At 38.1% G+C, this 21,458-nt stretch overlaps 1 protein-coding gene across 6 annotated transcripts in view; it reads left to right on the top strand.

Annotated features, from left to right (window-relative positions):
* LOC116861967 (protein adenylyltransferase SelO-like) overlaps positions 1 to 18,930 on the top strand; it is a 43,713-nt gene extending 24,783 nt beyond the window's left edge. For 2 of the 6 annotated variants that reach the window (XM_032848931.1, XM_032848929.1), the window contains 3 exons: positions 1,055 to 1,098; positions 6,872 to 6,951; positions 10,886 to 11,241. In XM_032848931.1, the coding sequence (XP_032704822.1) occupies positions 1,055 to 1,098; positions 6,872 to 6,951; positions 10,886 to 11,008 (247 nt within the window). In that variant the 3' untranslated portion in view covers positions 11,009 to 11,241. Of the gene's footprint in view, positions 1 to 1,054; positions 1,099 to 6,871; positions 7,001 to 7,514; positions 8,149 to 8,954; positions 9,042 to 10,885; positions 11,242 to 18,195; positions 18,206 to 18,350 lie in introns of those variants that run through there. The other 4 variants (XM_032848932.1, XM_032848934.1, XM_032848933.1 and 1 more) reach the window with 4 other exon arrangements.
* The last annotated feature ends 2,528 nt before the right edge of the window (positions 18,931 to 21,458 follow it).

Below are 21,458 nucleotides of genomic sequence, written 5' to 3'. Positions count from 1 at the left end.
TCTGTGGCAACACCCCACCCATGAAGACAGCACTGGTCTGTTCACCTCAACTCTGATAACACTGCTTCCCCGGTGGCCCAGAGAACCCATGCCCCGAAGCCCTGAGGACAGCTCCCCAGGCTTCTAGCCAGTACCTATTAGTTGTCACATCGTATACCTTTGTGAGAAGTTACTTTGTGGGACACCTGGGTGGCTCAATGGGTTAAGCCTCTACCTTCAGCTCAGGCCATGATCCCAGGGTCCTGGGATTGAGCCCAGCATTGGGCTCTCTGCTCCGCAGGGAGCCTGCTTCCCCTTCCTGTCTCTCTGCCTGGCTCTCTGCCTACTTGTGATCTCTCTCTCTGTCAAATAAATAAATAAAAAAATCTTAAAAAAAAAAAAAGGAAGTTACTTTGCTTCATAAATTACAGTGAAGTAGAAGCAACAAACTTGGGAGTAAAGACATTGTAGGTCGCGGCTTCTGAAGGGAGAGATGGAGAGAAGGAGCCCTTCCCAGTTTAATTGCCCCTGAGGGCTGTTTGTACAGATGAACATGATTAATCAAGAAAAGGAAAAAATGGAATTATTTTCAGAACACTATTTAAAATAAAAGTATCAGACAATTTAGTTTTTTTTAGACAAAACTTTTTAATTTGTAAAAATAAAAGGTTTGGGATTAGCTAAAATAAACAAGGTAGTATTTTATATATTTTTTAATCAAACTCAGTATTTTCTATCTTCCTTTCAGACACTGATTCAATGTGATTTTTTAAAAAAAGATTTATTTATTTGACAGAGAGAGAGTGAAAGAGGGAACACAAGCAGGAGAATGGGAGAGAGAGAAGCAGGTTCCCCACTGAGCAAGGAGCCCAGTGTGGGTTTCCATCCCCAGACTCTGGGATCACCTCCTGAGCCGAAGGCAGTTGCTTAACCAACTGAGCCACCCAGGCGCCCCTCAATGTGATTTTTAAATGTTTTTCCCCAATATTTGTCTTGTGAAATAATTCCCATCCTTTTAAAAAGAAGATATGAGGAGACAATGGTTAATTTTGTCCTTTGTTTTATTCTTTATTAGTAACATGAATGATTCAGATTCTGAAAGAAGAAAAAGAATGGCAAGTGAGTAAACCTTTTGATTTTTTTCAACTTTAATGATTATCACATAAAAGCATGTAATTACTTGAGTAACAACTGATGGTTGTTTTTTGGTTTTTGTTTTGGGTTTGTTTTTTTTTTTAAGATTTTGTTTATTTATTTGAGAGATAGAGAGCACGAGAAGGGGAGGGTCAGAGGGAGAAGCAGACTCCCCACTGAGCAGAGAGCCGGATGCGGGACTCGATCCCAGGACTCGAGGATCATGACCTGAGCCAAAGGCAGTCACCAAACCAACTGAGCCACCCAGGCACCCTTTTGGCTTGTTTTTAACTAGAATAATTCTAGTTGAGTATATTTTAGTTGAGTTGAAGTGTCAGCTATGAGCTTTTCTAAATGACCTTTAACGGAGTATAACAGTTCCACTTATAATAAGTTTGCATATTGATGTTAAAAATAATATTGTCCTAAGAGATGGTAGAGAGACAAGGTAATTTGGGTTATGGTGGGAAGAATGTGAGTCTGGGGATCTGGCAGATGAATCTCATCTTGCCACCTTTTAGCTGTATGATCTGAAAGATACTTAACTCTGAGTTTCAAGGCCCTTAGCTATTATAAAATGGGGATATTTTGCAGCATTGTTATAATGATTGATAATGTATGTAAAGTTTGCTGGTACAGTGCATGGGCCATAATATACATCCAGTAAATGATGGCTCTAAAAAGGAATCATCTCTATATATCGATTTCAGTTTATCATGTGACTTCACACTTGGATTGGAGAAGAACAAAAAGGAAGTTAGTTCTTTCCACAGTGCGGATTCTAACGAGATCAAAGAAGTTCAGACAGAAGGTCCAAGGCCCTTGAGTCCTGTTGCCTTCCTTAGGACTCGTCTAGAGAACTAGTGCGTGTCGTCGGGGTGGCTAAACCGTGGGAATGAAATAAGGATGAAGCTCACATTCCACGTTACGTTACGGAATGAGATTCCTTCTTGAGCTCGGGGCATTATCATAGAAATAAAACCAAGTTTAGCTTTTACAGGGAAGTGAGTGATCTATTTGGGGCTCAGCATGGATTTCGTTGCCAGCCACCTCGTTGCCAACCACAGGTGCAGTCACACAGAATTCTTAAGCCAGCTCAGAATGTGGACACTCAGCAGTTAAGAGAAAAAGAAATCGAAAGACCAACATGTGGTGGCAGTCTTTAGTTTCTGGATTTGTTTGCTTATGGCAGGATGGATGAGGTGGTTAATGAAAAAATGTAATGAACTCAAGGCTGCAGCTTTCAGTTACTTTAGAGAAGTAGTAATGCTCAAACAGTGTGTTCTCCAGGAAGGGAGAAAGATAAATTTCCACAAAGAGCAATGGTCTGATAAAAGTTCATAATGACAGCTCCGTTATTTTTTTAAAGGTACACTTCCATGTATTACTATATATTTAATTGATATGAAAATGCAAATATGTAAGAAATTGCACAAATTCATGTAACAGTGTGTCCAGGGATGTGGAATTGAACTGAACAGGCATGAAGAAATAAAATATCTAAGAAGAGTGTCCAGTGTAGGAAGTCTTGTTCGTCATTTCCCTTACAGAGTCTTCATTTCTCACCTCTTGACCTGAGTTTCTTTCTTTTTTTTTTTTTTTCTGAGTTTCTTTTTTTAGAGGGGCAGCATGGCCTGGCCTCTGGGGTTGGACCAGCTGTACCTGAGTTCTGGTTCAGCTCTCTATTTCCTAGATGTTATTAAGTGGGTCACTTGATTCCTTCATCCCTCTTTTTCTCTTTCTGGTGTATATATATACTTTTTTAGTGGCTTTATTGAGGTATAATTTACATAACAAAATTCATTCATTTCTAGTATACAGTGATTTTTTTTAAACTAAATTAAAACTGTGCAATTGTGACAGTCCAGTGTGTGTGTGTGTGTGTTTAAAGATTTTATTTATTTGACAGAGAGAGACAGCAAGAGAGGGAACAGAAGCAGGGGGTGGGAGAGGGAGAAGCAGGCTTCCCACTGAGCAAGGAACCGGATGTGGGGCTCAATCCCACGATCCTGGGATCATGACCTGAGCCCGAGGCAGATGCTTAATGACTGAGCCACAGAGGTGCCACAACAGTCCAGTTTTAAAACATTTTTATCCATTTGACCTCACTTTTGTTTCCTCATCTGTAAAACGCATTTACATCATGGATTGTTGCACAAAATCAGGGAGATCGTAGTTGGCACATAATAAGTACTCAGTATGTATCAGCTATTACGTTAGTATAGAGTACATTAAATATCTTTGTTTAATAGACTGGAATGACTATGTTTTTTAGAAACCCAAAGACTAAAAATATATTGCTGTTGTATATTGTTTCAAAACATTTAAAAAAATCAATAGTAGGTTAGGGGAAGATTTTTTTTAAGTATCCACGCCCAACGTGGGGCTTGAACTCACGAGCCTACAGTTAAGAGTTGCATGTTCTACCAGCTAAGCCAACCAGGGATTCCAGGGGAAGATTTGCTTTAAATTTTTTTTTGAAATGCTCCAAGTTGCAAGCAAAGGGAACATCAAAGAGGAATGTTTTAGTCTTAGATTTAAAAAAAAAAAACAAAACTCTATAAACTTTATTATTTTTAAGCCTCCAAATAACTTTATGATCATAAGCCACCAAAGGGCATTGATCACTTCTCTTCTGTGTCACATAGTGCCCACCCAGCCCAAGAGCATAGTAAAATTTTGTTTAATAAATGCTCTTTATTCCTGTCATTACTGTGTCCTGAGAACAGCCATTGTGGCTCCCGCATTATATGACTGGGCTTATATTGCTGGGGGGAGGTTTTAAAAAGCTCTAAAACAGCCGCATCTACAAAAAAACCCAACTTGCATCCGCATAATTCTGCTTTCTTTGTGCCTAGCTGTGAATGTGTGACACATGCTCAGGAGAAACTTTGCTTGTCCTTAGAACAGGTGTTTTAGCACTCCAGGCCAAGTATGTTGAAATCCTGGGTGTGCGCCTCATTGGAAAATACAACCCCAGGCCTAGTTCGCAGACTTCCCCATCTGTCACCTTGCAAATGGCATGCTCACTGATCACGGAGAATGAATTGGCCCAGACTGGGATTGGCTCTGCACAAACTTCTCTTTGGGAAAAGAACACACAGAGAATGCTTGTATGATTGCAAGTCTGAGACATTTCCTTTGTGTGCTAAGGACTCTCGATAGAAATTAAGCAAGATCATTTGGGAATCGAGGTGAAAGTGCTCTCTGTTAAGGGGGTAGTATAAATTTAAACTGTGACCTCAAGTAGATATTTCAGACCTGACCTTTTGTAGATAATAGAATAAAAGAAAAATTTCCTTCTTAATTCTTCTTCCTGGACATTAAAAAAAGAGGGAAACAGAAGGAACAATGGAAGATGCTATATTTATAATAATTTTTCTCTTCAAGTATTTTAATAACTATTTAACAACGACAGTAAGATTTATTTTTATTGAGTTAAATAAAGGATAAATAGAACTACCATTTTCCAGTTGCATTGCCAGCCTATGAGAGATTAGTTGTGTTTAATAATTTGAAGAGTTTAGTGTTTTATGATCATCAAGTCTGCTGACTTTCTGATACGTTAATTTTTTCAAATTGGATGGTAGCAATGACATGCTTTATTTATATTATGATGTAGTCAGTAAATCATAGTTTTAAATCTCTTCCAGCACTAAATTTGCTTCTTCAGAAAAATGTACTCAGCCCCTATTATATGCCCCCCTTTTTGTACAGTCACTTTGTTCAAAGCTAAAACTACAAAGAGAATTTGAGACACCCCAGTGGATCAGGGAGTACCACGTTACAGGGAACTCTGGCAGGGTTTGTGTGTGGACATAATCTTCATAACCCACTGCTTAAAATTAAAAGTTGAGAAAGTTCCCAAGTAGGTAAAAATGTACAGAATCCGGGGCGCCTGGGTGGCTCGGTGGGTTAAAGCCTCTGCCTTCGGCTCAGGTCATGATCTCAGGGTCCTGGGATCAAGCTCCGCATCGGGCTCTCTGCTCAGCGGGGAGCCTGCTTCCTCCCTCTCTCTCTGCCTGCCTCTCTGCCTACTTGTGATCTCTGTCTGTCAAATAAATAAATAAAATCTTAAAAAAAAATTAAAAAAAGTACAGAATCCAATAACTCCTCAAAGAATCTTAAAAACAGATCTACAATTTTCTAATTTTCAAGTAGTTTGTATATTTATTTCCATATATATACAAATGCATATTTATATATTTATAACTTGGTCCAAAGCACTTCTGCTTTTGTAGCTGAGATTTCCAGTATGTTTTAACAATATTTCATTGCTAGGTTTCTATGAAAGTTTTGGTCAAACTTTTCACTGGAAAGCTCCACTCTCCCTCTGCCTATGCTAAGAATTTCCACAATTCCCTTTGCATGCTGGTTTCCTTTTTGTTTGTATGTATTTTCTATGTATATGTGTTTTATTTTAAACAAGTACTGTATGAATTCTTTAAAATTTGAAAAATGGAAACTGATAGACCAAAAAAAAAAAAAATCCCATTTTCCCAAACATAGTTATTATTTACTAGTCTCTCTTTTTCTGTGAGTATTGATTAGGAAAAAAATGTAGTAGTAATCATACAATGGTATAATTTACGTCTTTCTTTCTTTTGCTAAAAGTAAACAAGGCATTCTCTCATGCTTTTATAATGAAACATTTTTAACGGCTGCACAATATTTCTTAGAAAGTGTATGCAGTGTTTTATTCCCCTACTAAGTATTTAAAATGTTTCTAGTTTTCCTTAATATAAATAATAACTTTTTTTTAAAGATTTTATTTATTTATTTGACAGACAAATCACAAGTAGGCAGAGAGGCAGGCAGAGAGAGAGAGGAGGAAGCAGGCTCCCTGGGATCATGACCTGAGTGGAAGGCAGAGGCTTTAACCCACTGAGCCACCCAGGCGCCCCTAAATAGTAACTTTTTATGTTTAAGTCTGTTTTCATAGACTATGCTCCTACAGAATCACTGGGTCACAGGGCACTTCTTATCATATCATTAAATTATACGTCCTATCTTAGAAGATCGTTAAAACCAAGTTGAAAGAATTTGTATATTTCCTCCATTCAAGTAGCTCAAGCAAACTGTTGAGAATCACAAAATGATGATTCCTGGAGTCCACTCAGAATTTCTTTTGTGCTAGTGAGAAGTATCCCTCCTCTCCACTCAATGGATAAAATATTTTCAAAAAGGCTCATCTTAACTAAAGACATAGTTTCTGGAATTTTTCTAAATGTGCCATTATTATAATTCCTTTAAAATGACAAAATGCATGGTTACTCTCAAAAATATAAATTTATAAAGAGTTTTACCTGCATGTAACCTTTCATGTTTGCTCTTGTCAGCATTAACATCAAGCAGTCCTACTACGCCAGATCTGAATTCTGAGCTTAAAGATGTTAAAAGCAGCACCTTGTCTTCCCCAACCTCCACCTAGGCAAAAGGGCCTAATTCAGATGCCTGGACTACTTTCTTCATGCTTTAGGAAGTGCTTAGGGAACTGAACATGGTGAAGAAACCAAAGTAATGAAACACTGAAGAGAAAAACCAAACCCAGTATTGCTCGTAATGCTCCAAAAAGTGTTTTCTATACCATAGCAGCGTACATTGTTACAAACAATAAAAATGGACCGATACCAATCATTTCTTCTCATTTGTACCTTCCAGCGCCGTTCTTAAAGCTTATCTAATTTGGGGGATAATTTCATATGGCCTGTGTGGACATAGTAATTTATTGTTTCAAAACATACTTTTCCCCCTGAAGCTGTTAATCCTAGATATGTACTGAAGAACTGGATGGCAGAGTCCGCAGTGAGAAAAGCAGAAAGGAATGATTTTTCAGAGGTAAGATGTTTGAGTCTTCTGGCTTTATTTTTAGTAATTTAAATGTATTGTATTTTACGCACACTTATGTTGTTTGTAGACATGCTAAACTAGACCATTGCCAGTACCAACTTCCCAGAATTCTTGCTGCCTGGTCTCCCTTTTTTTGCTTTTCAGTGAATCTTCTTTTCTCATATTTTCTAATTTATTTTTTAATGGATTTAAAATTTTAGAGATTCAGTTTATCCTGTATCTGTATTCAAATTTCTGAGGGTCTGATTCTGCTGTTTATTGGTTATGTTTTGGACTTCTGGATTTCAATCTCTGAGATCCAGTGAAGCCTGATTTTTTAAAAGACTTTATTCATTTATTTGAGAGAGAGGGCATGAGTGGGATATGGGGCAAAGGGAGACGTGGGCTCCCCACTGAGCAGGGAGCCTGATGTGGGGCTTGATCCTGAGACCTTGGGATCATGACCTGAGCCGAAGGCAGATGCTTAACCAAATGAGCCACCCAGGTGCCCCAGTGAAGCCTGATTTAAGGGTGCATCTCTCCAGAGGGAATTAGCTTTTTGCTTCTAGCAGGTGTCCATGGCACGAGCCACGTGGGTCCACTAATCCTGACAGCAGTGAAGATGGGATGAACGAAATCTACATGAATCTGCCTGGATGAATCCCACATACAATGTTCGGCAAGACAAGCAAGTGGCAAAGGCATATGACAGGCACCCCTTAAATACAGTGTGAAACATGCAAAACTATACGCCACATAGGGAGGCATGCATAGATAATAAAAGTAACAACATGAATAAAGATGATAAACATCATCTTCGGACAGTGGTTACTTCGAGGTGAGGAAGAAATCTGAGTTAGGGAAGGAGACTCACTCTGGGCTCTAATGCTATTGGAAGTATCTGATTTCTGAAGCTGGCTGGAGGGTACACGGGGGTTCGTGTATTGTTCTGCATACCTTCTTGTACGCTTCAAGTACGTCATAATCAATTATTGAAAATGCAGTGCACATAATACATGTTTTAGAAGAGGACTGGCCTTGGAACTCATGCTGTCACTGTCCTGCACTGGAGTAGATGTTATCGATGCTCATGGCTCTCTTTCTGACACTGGTCCCACCTCAGAATCATTCCCACCACAGCATGTATGTGGTCACAACCAAGTGATCAGCGTTGGCATCAGAGAAACTGATGAGAAATCAGAGAAACTATTTTTGCTTTTTTATTTTTTAAAGATGTATTTATTCTAGAGAGAGTGCAAGAGAGCATGTGTGAGTGGGGGAAGGGGCAGAGGGAGAGAGAGAGAATCTCAAGCAGACTCCCCACTGAGCATGGAGTCAGATGTAGGGCTTGATCTCATGACCCTGAGATCAAGACCTGAGAGGAAACCAAGAGTTGGACATAACCGACTGAGCCACCCGGGGGGCCCCTTGTTTTCCTTATTTCTAATTTGGGACTTGCATTAACTTTTTATTTTAGTAGTTTCATTAGCCTGACAAATCTAGGTTTTTACTTTAGAAAACAGAACATTTTAAAATGTAATCTTTCTATGGTATTAAAGAGAAAGAGAAGGGAGAGAGCTCGTGTTTATCGTTAAGTCAGCCTAAGCTGAGAAGAGGAAACATTGTTTCATTAGCTGTCCCTTGGCTTCTTTCTCCTTCCTTCCCTATCTTTTGTTCCTTGTTTTCTTCCCTTCCCCCAAATTATATCTGAGCAAGGGTGCACTGCCCACCGTGGGTGGAGAGAGGTCTTTATTGGTTCAAGTGAACATTCAGATTCACAAGACTAACACAGGCTGCTCTCGGCCCCACCCAACTCACGGAGGACAGACAGGCTGACCAGCGGGGCAGCATCAGGCTCCCCATTTGCCGGAGGCCTGGGGTGACCCAGGCCAGCAGCTCTGCGCAGCAGCGAGGCTCAGGTGTGCAGAGACAAGGCCCACCCTGGGAAGATGCACGGGCAGCCCTGGCTTAAAACCTTCCTGTTCCATAGACACTCGTATCTCTTGTCACAGCTCCATAGGCATCGTTTCCAGTGTCCCCACAAGAGATCTGCCTTGTACAAGTCACCACACTAAACAAAGCCTGAAGCATTCTGGCAGGTATCTACAGACCTCCCATGCAGAAGCTGCTTGTCCGTCCTAAGCAATGCTATATGGTGATCTATGCGGTTGTCACACTGCCTTATCAAGTGACTAGGGGAGCAGATCTAGGAAGTTAATCAAGGGTTTAATTCTCATGCAGGGAAGGAAAAAGATTTTTTTAAATCTTTATACAGGGAACCCTTTACACACATAACTTGTATTTACCTGCCTGTATCAAACATTTCTTGAGAATCTATGTGAGGTGCTATGAAGAAGTATATAAAAATGCATTCAGAGAGATTTTTAGTTATAGCAAGTGAGATTAGATAGGTATAAAAGTAACTTCAATAAAAGGAGATGTATAGAAAGCACCTAGGGAAATTAAGAGAGACTCTAAGCACCTAGGGAAATTAAGAGGGACCGTATTGATTATGATGAGTCTTCCTATTTAAAATATTAGTAATACAGTAATACCCTCTATTTGATCTCTTGGTACTTTCTTAGTATAGATAATCATGAACCTTTTTCTGTCAGAACCAAGCGTTCCTTTGTCAATACCCAAGGAAATGACAAAACCACCAAAAAGCATATTTTACTTGAGGTATAGTTGACATGTAACATTATATTACTTTCATGTGTATGACATGATGATTCAATATTTGTATATATCGTGAAACTATGACCACAGTAATTCTAGTTAACATCACTATAGACGGTTACAAAATTTTTTTTCTTGTGATGAGTTCTTTTTTTCTCCCCCAGTGTTCCAAAATTCATTGTTGATACACCACACCCAGTGCTCCATGCAATACGTGCCCTCCTTAATACCCACCACCAGGCTCAGCCAACCCGCTACCCCTCCCCTCCAAAACCCTCAGTTTGTTTCTCAGAGTCCATAGTCTCTCATGGTTTGTCTCCCCCTCCGATTTACCCCCACTTACTTCTCCTCTCCATCTCCCAATGTCCTCCGTGTTATTCCTTATGCTCCACAAGTAAGTGAAACCATATGATAATTTACTCTCTCTGCTTGACTTACTTTGATGAGTTAAGATCTACTTTCTAGGAACTTTCAAATAGGCTCTACAGTATTATTAACTCTAGTCACCATGCTATATATTACATTCCCATGACTTATTTATTTTATAACTGGATAAAAATATGCATTTTGATCCTAGAATTATTGTTGAAAGAGATGTGTTCTTTGATGCCTCAGTCTATTACCAAGGCTCAAATTACAAATGAGGAAGCAGCATGAGTTGGAATCCATGCCCTTGATTTGGAAAGGCTGCAAACCACTGACATTCTTTTGTTTTTGTAAATATTTTATTTATTTTTTTTTTAAAGATTTTATTTATTTATTTGACAGAGATCACAAGTAGGCAGAGAGGCAGGCAGAGAGGAAGGGAAGCAGGCTCCCTGCTGAGCAGAGAGTTTAATGCGGGCTCTATCCCAGAACCTTGGGATCATGACCTGAGCGGAAGGCAGACACTTAACAACTGAGCTACCCAGGTGCCTTAACTCCACTAAGCCACCCAGGCACCCCTATTTTTGTAAATATTTTAGAAAATTATAATTCTCTTTATGCTGTAAAAGAACTTCAAAGTTATTGGGACATATATATGTAGTGTTTGTGACAGGGTATGTTTTGCTGTCCTGTTTTAGCACAAAACTAGTACTTCAAGGAACTTCTGTGGGATGATAGGAATTTTAAGTAACAGCTATAGCTGAAATCTTAATAAAACATAAAATGATTAAACATTTTTAAAGAAATATAAGTTTAGCCTTGTCATTCTGAGAATTTAGAAAACTGGTAAGGGTTCTGAGGAAGAAATCTGTATCTGTGTGCTTCTGTTGTTTGCCAGGTCCGTCTTCTCCAGCATGTTCTTCAGCATCCTTTCCAGAAGCATTCTGCCGCTGAGAAAGCAGGCTACGCCTCCCCCACTCCTTCTTGGGCTGAAGACCTCAGAGTTAGCTGCTCATCTTAGTTTAGGGTAAATAAATTAAGGAATACTCTGTCATTGAATTCGACATAGAATGATCTATTTGATAAATTCTTAATGACTATCTACATTTTGATGATAATGCCACATTTCATAAAAAGGATTATGATTGCAAATATTTTTTAATCATATAAACTGGACCTATTCTTTGGAATAACTTTGTGATCATTTTTGTTCTAATGAAGAACTTCAGTGGAATAATAAAATATGTTTGGCAACTGCGTGTGTTACTTTCAATAACTGAAAAGTCTTGTGGCAATCTTTTTTTTTTTTTAAATTTTATCTTTTATAAACATATATTTTTTTTCCCCAGGGGTACAGGTCTGTGAATCGCCAGGTTTACACACTTCCCCGCACTCATCATAGCACATACCCTCCCAAATGTCCATAATAACCCCACCCCCCCAATCTTGCGGCAATCTTTTAATGAACTTACAAGTATTCATTTAAGACATGCTACGTACCCAGTGCTGTGGGGCACATCAGATCAGTATGTAGTTTAACTGTACTCCTAGAGCTTTTTTGTCTGTTATGATAGTTTTCAAACATTAACCAAAGTAAAGAGAATAGTATAATGAACCTGATTTACCAGCCAGCTTCTTAATTATCAGTGCATGATCAGTATTATTTCATCTACATCCCTACACACTTCCCCTCATTTTTAGTTATTGTTTTAATTGAGGTATAATTTCTATATCCCCACATAAGTTCCTGGATGTGTTTCACTTAATTTACAAATATTTTTGTCTGCATCTCCAAACGTTAATGACTGAAAACACACACAATACCATTATCATACCTTAAGACAACTGAACAACTCCCTAATTCATCAAATCCAAGTACTAGTTTTTGGATTTTTCCTTTTATTTTATAAGTCATTATCACCACTATTATCATTTTATGGTTGCTTATTTGAATTGGGATCCAAGTAAGGACTATACATTCAAATTAGATGATAACAGCTCTTCTGTGTTTCTTTTGATACTTTTGGGTACAACCACTTGCATCTTCTTTTTCCTTCATTTTGGTTGAAGAAAGCCGGTCACCTATCCCAGAGTGTGTCCCAGAGTGTGCATTTTGCTAGCTGCATCTCGTGTTACTGTTTAACATGTTGTTCTGTCGCCTGTGTTTCTATAAACCCTCAATTTATTGGAGGAAGTACTTGCCATCAGAAGGCAACTGTGGGCACTTAAACCAAGTACAGATTGACTGTTTCTTTCTGTGATAACAGCAGCCACTGACGGTCATCTCCTGGACCCACTGATTCAATAAGGTTGTAAAATGAACATCTAATCCTATCATTCGTTAGCTGGAATCCTTCTATAAAGGAAAAGTTTCTATCATTAATTATTTGGTTATCCTGAGACCCCAAAAGGCAAAGAATTGGTTCCCAAGCATGCTCCAAAGACAGTCAGTAGGCTTGTTGATTGGTTTTAGTATCATGAACTCTTGAATTTAAGCACATTTTGTTTTGGACTGTTGCAGTTATTATCCTAACTGATGTACAAATTGTCCCCTGTGTGGCCAGCGAGGTTTTATTCACGACGGCTCCTCGTGTACACGTTCCTAGAAGGTTTTGATAACTTTGTTTTCTGATAGGGTAAGATGTTCCAGGTTCATTGTGCATATTTCTTGCCTTAGCCCTGGAGCCAGTCATTTTTCTAAGGAGACCTCATTCAGGGAAAATATATTCAGGGGAATGGGAATGATATTAGGGAAATGATATTAGAGATCACAGTTTAGATGCTGAATCCTTTGTGAATATTTGAAACTCCTTACAGAGCTTGTTAAATGATAGCCAACATCTGAGTTAAAACCTTCCTTAAAATTAAATGACATGAGCCAAGAACAAAAAAACCCAAATAGCAAAAAGATACATTATTAAAACGTAAAAAAGTCCTAACCTCTCAAAATTTTACTATTTTTTTGTTATTGTAATAATTGTTCATGTCAAGTAAATGCTCATGTAAAAATGTTTTAAATAAGTATATTGAAAAAACGTGGAAGTCATCCTTCACACTCTACTTCCCCTCTTTCCTATATCCATTCTGTATCCCAGAACAGAATGGATATAAAACAGAATGTTTTATAAGGCTTGTATCTCTTCAGACTTCTGCTGTACATGTACATACTTGCATACCAACATACACTTATATATGTGTATAAACTTATGTGACTAGAGGCATACTTGACACACTGTTTTGTAAACTGCCTTTTATTTAGCTATATATATTGTTAAATATGAACATGTGTGATCTCCTTCATTTGCTTTAATGGTTTAAAATATTCCATAGTATAGATATACCATATTTTGTCAAATTATTTATATATTTGGTACTCATTTGTGTTTCCAGATTTTTTTCCATTATAAATACATCATCCTTGTCTATATGTCTTTGCTTTTAGAGCCCTACAAATAGAATTAATTGGGTCATAAGGTGTATGCATTAAATTTTTTTAAAAGATTTTATTTATTATTTGATAAGTAGGCAGAGCAGCAGGCAGAGAGAGAGGGGGAAGCAGGCTTCCTGCTAAGCAGAGAGCCTGATGTGGAGCTCGATCCCAGGACCCTGAGATCATGACCTGAGCTGAAGGCAGAGGCGTAACCCATTGAGCCACACAGGTGCCCCATTTTTTTTTTTTTAAGATTTTATTTATTTGTCAGGGAGAGAGGGCACAAGCATGGGAAGCAGTGGGAGTAGCAGGCAGAGGGAGAAGCAGGCTCTCTGCTGACAGGGAGCCCCATGCAGGACTCTATCCTAGGCCCCCGGGATCATGACCAGAGTTGAAGGCAGACACTTAACAACTGAGCTACCCAGCTGTCTCTGCATTGAAAATGTTTATGTATACTGCCAAACTGAACCCCCAAAAGGCTTTACCAGTTGATATTTCCAATGACATATCACAATATCAGTTTCTTTGTACTCTAAGCATTGGATATTATTTTATATATTTTTTGCAGTCTAATACATAAAAATATTTTAATATCAATTTTTATTATTCATGTAGCAAATAATTTTTGATTTCCATGTAGTAAATAGTGTTTCTTTTCTATCATTAATATTTTATTCTTTAATGGTGCTTTTTTAAACAGGTTTTTAAAAATTTTCATATATTGAATTTGGTAATTTAAAAAGTATTTTTGGATTTTATGTCTTATTTAGTTTTGTTTATATTATATAAAAAGTATTTCCTCATATTTTCTTCTAGTATTTTTAGAATGTGTATGTTTAATCCCTTTGAGATTTATTATTTTTACCCCATTGACAGATAATGTCCCAATACCATTTGTCAGTTTATCCTTTTCATACATGTTTGAAATACTTTTATCATATATATGTTCTCATATCTTTGAGCTCACTGCTAGACTTTTTTTCAGCTCTTCTAGCAATGCAACAGTTAATTATTTTGATTGTATAGTATCAACAGTTAATATATTTCAACAGTTATTCTGCTATCATTAATCTTTTTTAAAAAAAGATTTATTTCTTTATTTTAGAGAAGCAGGGTGAAGGGCAGAGGGAGAGACAGAATCCCAAAGCAGATTCCCTGCTGAGTGCAGAGCCCAAAGCAAGGCTCCATCCCAGGACTCTAAGATCATGACCTGAGTTGAAATCAAGAGCTGGTGAACTGACTGAGACATGCAGGTGCCCCCATCATTACTCCTTTGAAATATTTTCTTTGTGGAGCGCCTGGGTGACTCAGTCGGTTGAGCAGCTGACTCATGATTTCAGCTCAGGTCATGATCTCAGGGTCATGAGATTGGGCGCTGCACTGGGTGTAGAGCCTGCTTAAATTGCTCTCTCTCCCTCTGCCCCTCCCCACCACTTGAGAGTGCACATGCTCTTTCTCTGTAAATAACAAATAAATGTTTTCTTTGCTAGTTAATTATTTTAGTTGAATTTTTATGTGTTAATTTTCAGAAAAAAATCTTGTTGGGATATTGGTTGGTTTTATATTAAATTTATAGAGTGACTTGGAAAGAATTAACATCTTTACAACATTGAGTTTTCCCATCCAGGAACATGCTGCAGGCATTCTTCCCTTTGCATAGCACTGCAGGACTGTAAAAATGGCCACGCAAACTAAAACCGTGCAAAGTGATCTAATAATCAATGGGGAAAATTATGATTGTTTTGTGATCTTCAAAAATTTTGGTCAAAACCTTAAAAACTCTTTCACTGTTGGCTATGGATATATAGGGAAATAAAACAGTAAAACTAATATTTAGTGCACTGTAATTTAAAACACTAGAAACATTGAGAAAGTATTTTATTTCTAAGAGACTTATTAAGAGTGGCTTGAACAGTGGTTGGCTTTTTTCTCATCATTTAACTCATAATACAGAACTAGGCTCTTTTCTATATCTTAGTGAGTTGCCACTATTTTTTCTATAACTCCATTTATGTTCAGTTTGAATTTGACTTTCAGTATTATCGCTTTTCATTTATGTATTGCAGTTTCATCTTTATTGGCCAATTTCCTTCTTCCAGTGATCACTTTTTATAAAATGTCATGGGTTTACCACTGGGAGATAAAGAATCAGTGTAACTACACACTTCGCTGTCTGTGCATAAGAATAACAAGTATACAGGGGCGCCTGGGTGGCTCAGTGGGTTAAAGCCTCTGCCTTTGGCTCAGGTCATGATCCCAGGGTCCTGGGATTGAGCCCCGCATCGGGCTCTCTGCTCAGCAGAGAGCCTGCTTCCTCCTCCTCTCTCTCTCTGCCTGCCTCTCTGCCTACTTGTGATCTCTGCCTGTCAAATAAATAAAACAAAAATCTTAAAAAAAAAATAACAAGTATTCAGCGATCAACCACTAACAGACTTTGAAAGAAGTGATATGATTGGTCACTGATCATGATATTCATCTGTTTTTTATGTAGTGATTTGTGGACTGTAATGCTAACGGTGAAGTTTGTACTTTACCCAACTGTTCGGTTATAATACCATGTAGCAAATGTTGGGAAACTAGTGTTATTTAACTGAATTGTGGTTACTGGAACTTGTGCATGTTCGAACTATGAAAAGTAAGGGCTCTCTGTACCTGTTTCCTAACATTTTCTTTTATGTCCTGAAATAAAAATTTTAGTTTTCTTCATATGGGCTTTGAAGATTTCTCTTCTTAAAAAACGTTTCTTCTTTTCTTTTTTCTTTTTTTTTAAGACTGTATGTATTTATTTAAGACAGAGAGAGTGAGTCAGATGGAGGATCACGACCTGCGCTGAAGCCACTTTAACTGCTGAGCCACCTGGGTGCCTCCAACTTTGAAGATTTCTTACATCAATTCTTAGATATGTTGTAGTTTTTGTTGTCACTCTGTAAAAAGTACACTTTAGTACTACATTTTCTAAATGGACTCACTGGTACGTAGGACAGTTTTTGGTGTCTGTGGTACATCTTAGCCATGTTGTTGAGCATATGCAGCTTTCAATGGACTGCTTTAGTCTTCTTTGTTTTTAACTAGATATTCACATCACCTGAGAATGGAAAATTCTTTTTGTTCAGCTGCAAATAACTGGAAGTTGACCAACACCGTCTTATCCACATAGAGGTTTGAGTCTCACAAAGGGAAGGGCATTCCAAGGCTGCATTCCAAGGCTGGTGCAGCAAGCAGCTCAGCAATGTCCTGAGGGCCCACCCTTGCCTTTCCATTCCCCCATCTCTTTATGGCATTGAGTTGGTCCTTCTCTGCTTGTTGCCTCAAGGTCAGCAAATAACTGATGACCTCCAAGCTTTGATCTTGGTCCAGTCTGGATGAAGGAAGGGAACAGGGAAGAAGGGAGGGTGCCTGTAACAGGGAAACAAAAATCCTTCCTAGAAATCCCCAACAGTCTTTTCCTTACATCTCATTTCTATTTTTGTATTTCGTTGGTAAGGACTGGGTCACATGACCATTTCTGGCTGCTAAGTGGGTCTAGGAAACTATTTTTAGCCAGATATGTTGCCATTCCAACTAGATCTTCTGTTAATTAAGAACAAAGGGAAATCAGATACGACGTAGATGAAAATTCTTCATTTCTTTCTGTGATTATGAGACTACAGGCTTTCTGTATTGTATCCTCTTGCATCCAATTTGGTAATTCATATGTTTCTTACAAAATTAATCCATCAAGATGCTTAATTTTGTTGACACATATTACATGTGCTAGTTATTGTCTCATAATATTTAATTTCTTCCATATCTGTAATTTTGTCCCTGTACTTGTTTCTAAACTTCTTAATATATGTTCTCAATCTTTTATCCTTGATTAAATTTGCTAAACCTTAGTCTTTTATGTTGGTCTTTTCAGGTCATTTATTTGCTTTTTTTTGGTCTTCTGTTTAATTTTTTTAAATTTAATTTTATTTTTTCAGTGTTTAATTTTTATTTTCTTTGTAAGTGAAATCTGATTTCTTTAGTTTTGACTTTCCTTTAATATATTCTTGGTTCATTTATTTATTTAAACAATTTTTATTTATTTATTTGATAGAGAAATAGAGAGCACAAGTAGGCAGACCAGAAGGCAGAGGGAGAGGGAGAAACAGGCACTCCACTGAGCAGGGAGCACGATGAGGGGCTCAATCCCAGGACTCTGGGATCATGACCTGAGCCAAAGGCAGCCACTTAACCGACTGAGCCACTCAGGCACCCCAGTTTGTTTATTTTTATTTTTATTTTTTTTAAGATTTTTTATTTATTTATTTGACAGAGAGAGATCACAAAGCAGGCAGAGAGGCAGGCAGAGAGAGAGGAGGAAGCAGGCTCCCTGCTGAGCAGAGAGCCCGATGCGGGGCTCGATCCCAGGACCCTGAGATCATGACCTGAGCCGAAGGCAGCGGCTTAACCCACTGAGCCACCCAGGCGCCCCTGTTTATTTTTAATCATATTTTCTAATACATGAAATTAAGACTATAAAATTTCTAGTGAATACTGCTTTACCTAGTTTCTAGGTAATCTGCATTTTAAAAAACTTATTTATTTGAGAGATAGAGATCAAGAGCATGAGCAGGAGGAAGAGTCAGAGGGAGAGGGAGAAGCAGACTCCTTGCTGAGCCAGGAGCCCAATGTGAGGCTCAATCCCAGGACCCCGGGATCATGACCTGAGCTGAGGCAGACACCCAACTGACTGAGCCACCCTGGCACCCCATTAATCTGCATTTTTCATATTGATTTTATTTTTGACCTGAGAGCTCTATGGTAGTTGCTTTAACTTTCCAAGTTAAGTTCCAAGTTTCTGCTTTAGTTATTAGATTTTTGAGAGAGATGTGTTATAAGTCTGAGAGTTAGGAACTGCAAGTGAGATCCAGTCAGGTGCTATTCCCATACTTTTGTGTTTTATTTCCAGGAGTTATACCAGGTTCTCACAATGAAGATCTGAGAAAAATGCCCTCATGTTTCCAGCAGGGAAAGTAGCCATTTTGAAATATGCCAGAGCATTTCATTTTTCTTAACAAGACCTGCCTGCAGGAAAAAATATTTTACCAAAGCCTACCTTAATGAGATTTTATCACAGCTTAACTGACCAGAGGAAAGCAAAATGCCCAACACCAGCCTCCTCTAGCCTTTCATGTCGGGGATGGAAATACTTGACTCTAACCCTCTGTAACCATCTTGTCCCACCTAAGAGGGAAAAAAAACTGAGAATCAGTTGTGAAGCGCACAGACCAGTGCCCAGTGTCATAGGCTAACTAGGACATAGGATACTTTTCCTTCCCTATACCTCACCATCATATTACTAGAGGCATAGTAACCACAGTGCCTTTTACCCAACACATCATGTCCAGCTTTCACAAAGAAATCACAAGACATACTAAAAGGCAAAAAGCACTATAAAGACACATAGCAAGCATCAGAACCACAGTCAGATATGGCAGGAATGTTGAAATTCTCAGACCAGGATTTAAAAATAACCATGGTTAATATGCTAAGGGCTCTAATGAAAAAATAGACAACACGCAAAAATAGATGGACAATGTAAGCAGAGAGATGGAAAAATCTAAGAAAAAATAAAAAAGAAATGCTAGGGATCAAAACTATAAATGAAGATACCTTTGATGGTGTCATTAGTAGATTAGACACAGTTAATGAAAGAATCTCTGAACTTGAGGATATGTTAATAGAAATTTCTAAAATTGAAAAGCAAAGAGAAAAAAATACTGAAAACAATATCTACGAACTATGGGACAACTACAAAAGGTATATTATACACATACTAGGAAGAAAGGAAGAGAAGTAATGACTGAGAATTTTCCCAAAATAATGCCAGACACCAAACCACAGATCCGCAGTGCTCAGAAAATACCAAGTAGGATAAACACCTCCCCAAACAACACCACCAGTACTTAAGCATATCATATTCAAAATCTAGAAAATCGAAGATAAATAAGAAATCCCAGAAGTTGCCAGAAGAATAAAATATTTTACAAATGGAGGAAAAAAGATAAGAATTACATTTGACTTCACAGAAACCATGCAAGCAAGAAGAGAATGGAGTGAAATATTTCAAGCGTTGAGAGAAAAAACCCCACCAAACTAGAATTCTGTATCCTACAAAATTATCCCTCAAAAGTGTAGGACAGGGGCACCTGAGTGGCTCAGTGGGTTAAGCAGCTGCCTTCAGCTCAGGTCATGATTCCAGGGTCCTGGGATGGAGTCCCACATCAGGATCCTTGCTCAGCGGGGAGCCTGCTTCTTCTTCTCCCTCTGCCTGCTGCTCTGCCTACTTGTATTCTCTCTCCATCTAATAAATGAAGTCTGTAAAAAAAAGTGAAGGACAGATAAAGACTTTCCTAGACAAAAAAAAAAAAAAAAAAAAAAAAAAAAAAAAAAAAAAAAAAAAAAAAGAGAGAGAGGAAAAAAAAAAAAAAGAAAGAGAGGGAGAAAAGAAAAATTTGCTGCCAGCAGACCTGCCATGCAAGAAATGCTTAAAGAAATTCTTTAGGAAGAAGAAAAATATATATAAAGAAATATAAAGAAAGAAAGAGCATTAGAGAAGGAATAAGTGAAGATAAAAGAAAGTTTCATTTTTCTTATTCTTAATTAATAGATAACACTTTGTTAAAAACAACACTAACAACAGTGTATTAGATGATTATGGCTTATATGTAAGTGCAATCAAGGAAGTAATGATATAAGAAGCAGGAGGGAGGAATAAAAAACATATTGTTATAAAGTACTTGCTCTGCCCATGAAGCACTGCGCTCCTTGAAAGTGGACGTTGATTAATTTTAAATATATACTGCAAACTCCAGAGAAACCACTAACAAAGTTAAAAAAAAAAAAAGGGAAAAAAAGTATAATTGATGTGCTAAAAAAGGAGAGAAAATGGAATCATATAAATGTTCAGTTAAAACTACAAATGGGGGCACCTGGGTGGCTCAGTTGGTTAAGCATCAGCTTGGGCTCAGGTCATGAGCCTAGGGTCCTGGGATTGAGTCCCACATTGGGCTCCCTGCTCAGCAGAGGGCCTGCTTCTCCCTCTCCTTCTGTTGTTTCCCCTGCTTGTGTGTACTCTCTGTTTTTGTCTCTGTCTCTCTCTCCTTCTCTGTCAAATAAATACATAAAATCTTTAAAAAAATAAAATAAAACCACGAATGGTAGAAAAAGAGTGAAAGACAAAAGGAGAAACAAAGAACAAGGGCTAGTAGAAAACAGTAACAAATATGGTAGATAGTAATCCAACTACATGAATAATTGATTTAAACACCAGTGGTCTAAATGCACCAATTAAAAGACAAAGATTATCAGAGCGGGTCAAAAAGCAAGACCCAACTATATTCTTGCTACAACAAATCCACTCTAAATACAGGGATACATACAGGTTAAAATTAAAAGGATCGATAAAAGATACACCAAGCTAACATAAACAAAAGACAGCTGGAATAGCTGTATTAATTTCAGAGCAAGGAATATCAGGGATAAATAAGCATAGTACAGAATGATAAAAGGGTTTATTCTTCAAGAAGACATAACACCCGGGGTGCCTGGGTGGCTCAGTGGGTTAAAGCCTCTGCTTTTGGCTCAGGTCATGATCCCAGAGTCCTGGGATCGAGTCCCACATCAGGCTCTCTGCTCAGCAGAGAGCCTGCTTCCCTCTCTCTCTCTGCCTGCCTCTCTGCCTACTTGTGATCTCTCTCTGTCAAATAAATAAATAAAATCTTAAAAAAAAAAAAAAGAAGACATAACACCCTTTAACGTGTATGTGCCTAACAGCAGAGTGTGAAAACACATGAGGCAAAAACTAATAGAACTGCAAGGAAAAATAGATGAACCCACTATTATAGCTGGAGACTTCAACACCTTTATGTCAGAAATGGACAAATCCAGCAAGCGGAAAATTAGTAAGGACACAGCTCATCAGCACCATAAACCAACTGGATATAACTACCATCTATTGGTTATTTTATCTCATAACAGCAGAATACACATTCTTCTCAAGCTTACATGAAACATT

The sequence above is a fragment of the Lontra canadensis genome, unplaced genomic scaffold (genome assembly GCF_010015895.1).
Source record: "Lontra canadensis isolate GAN:19392208 unplaced genomic scaffold, GSC_riverotter_1.0 scaffold215, whole genome shotgun sequence".
In the NCBI taxonomy this organism is placed as follows: domain Eukaryota; kingdom Metazoa; phylum Chordata; class Mammalia; order Carnivora; family Mustelidae; genus Lontra; species Lontra canadensis.
The sequence above is the reverse complement of the archived record's forward strand: the minus strand, read 5'-3'. Positions and strand labels throughout refer to the sequence as shown.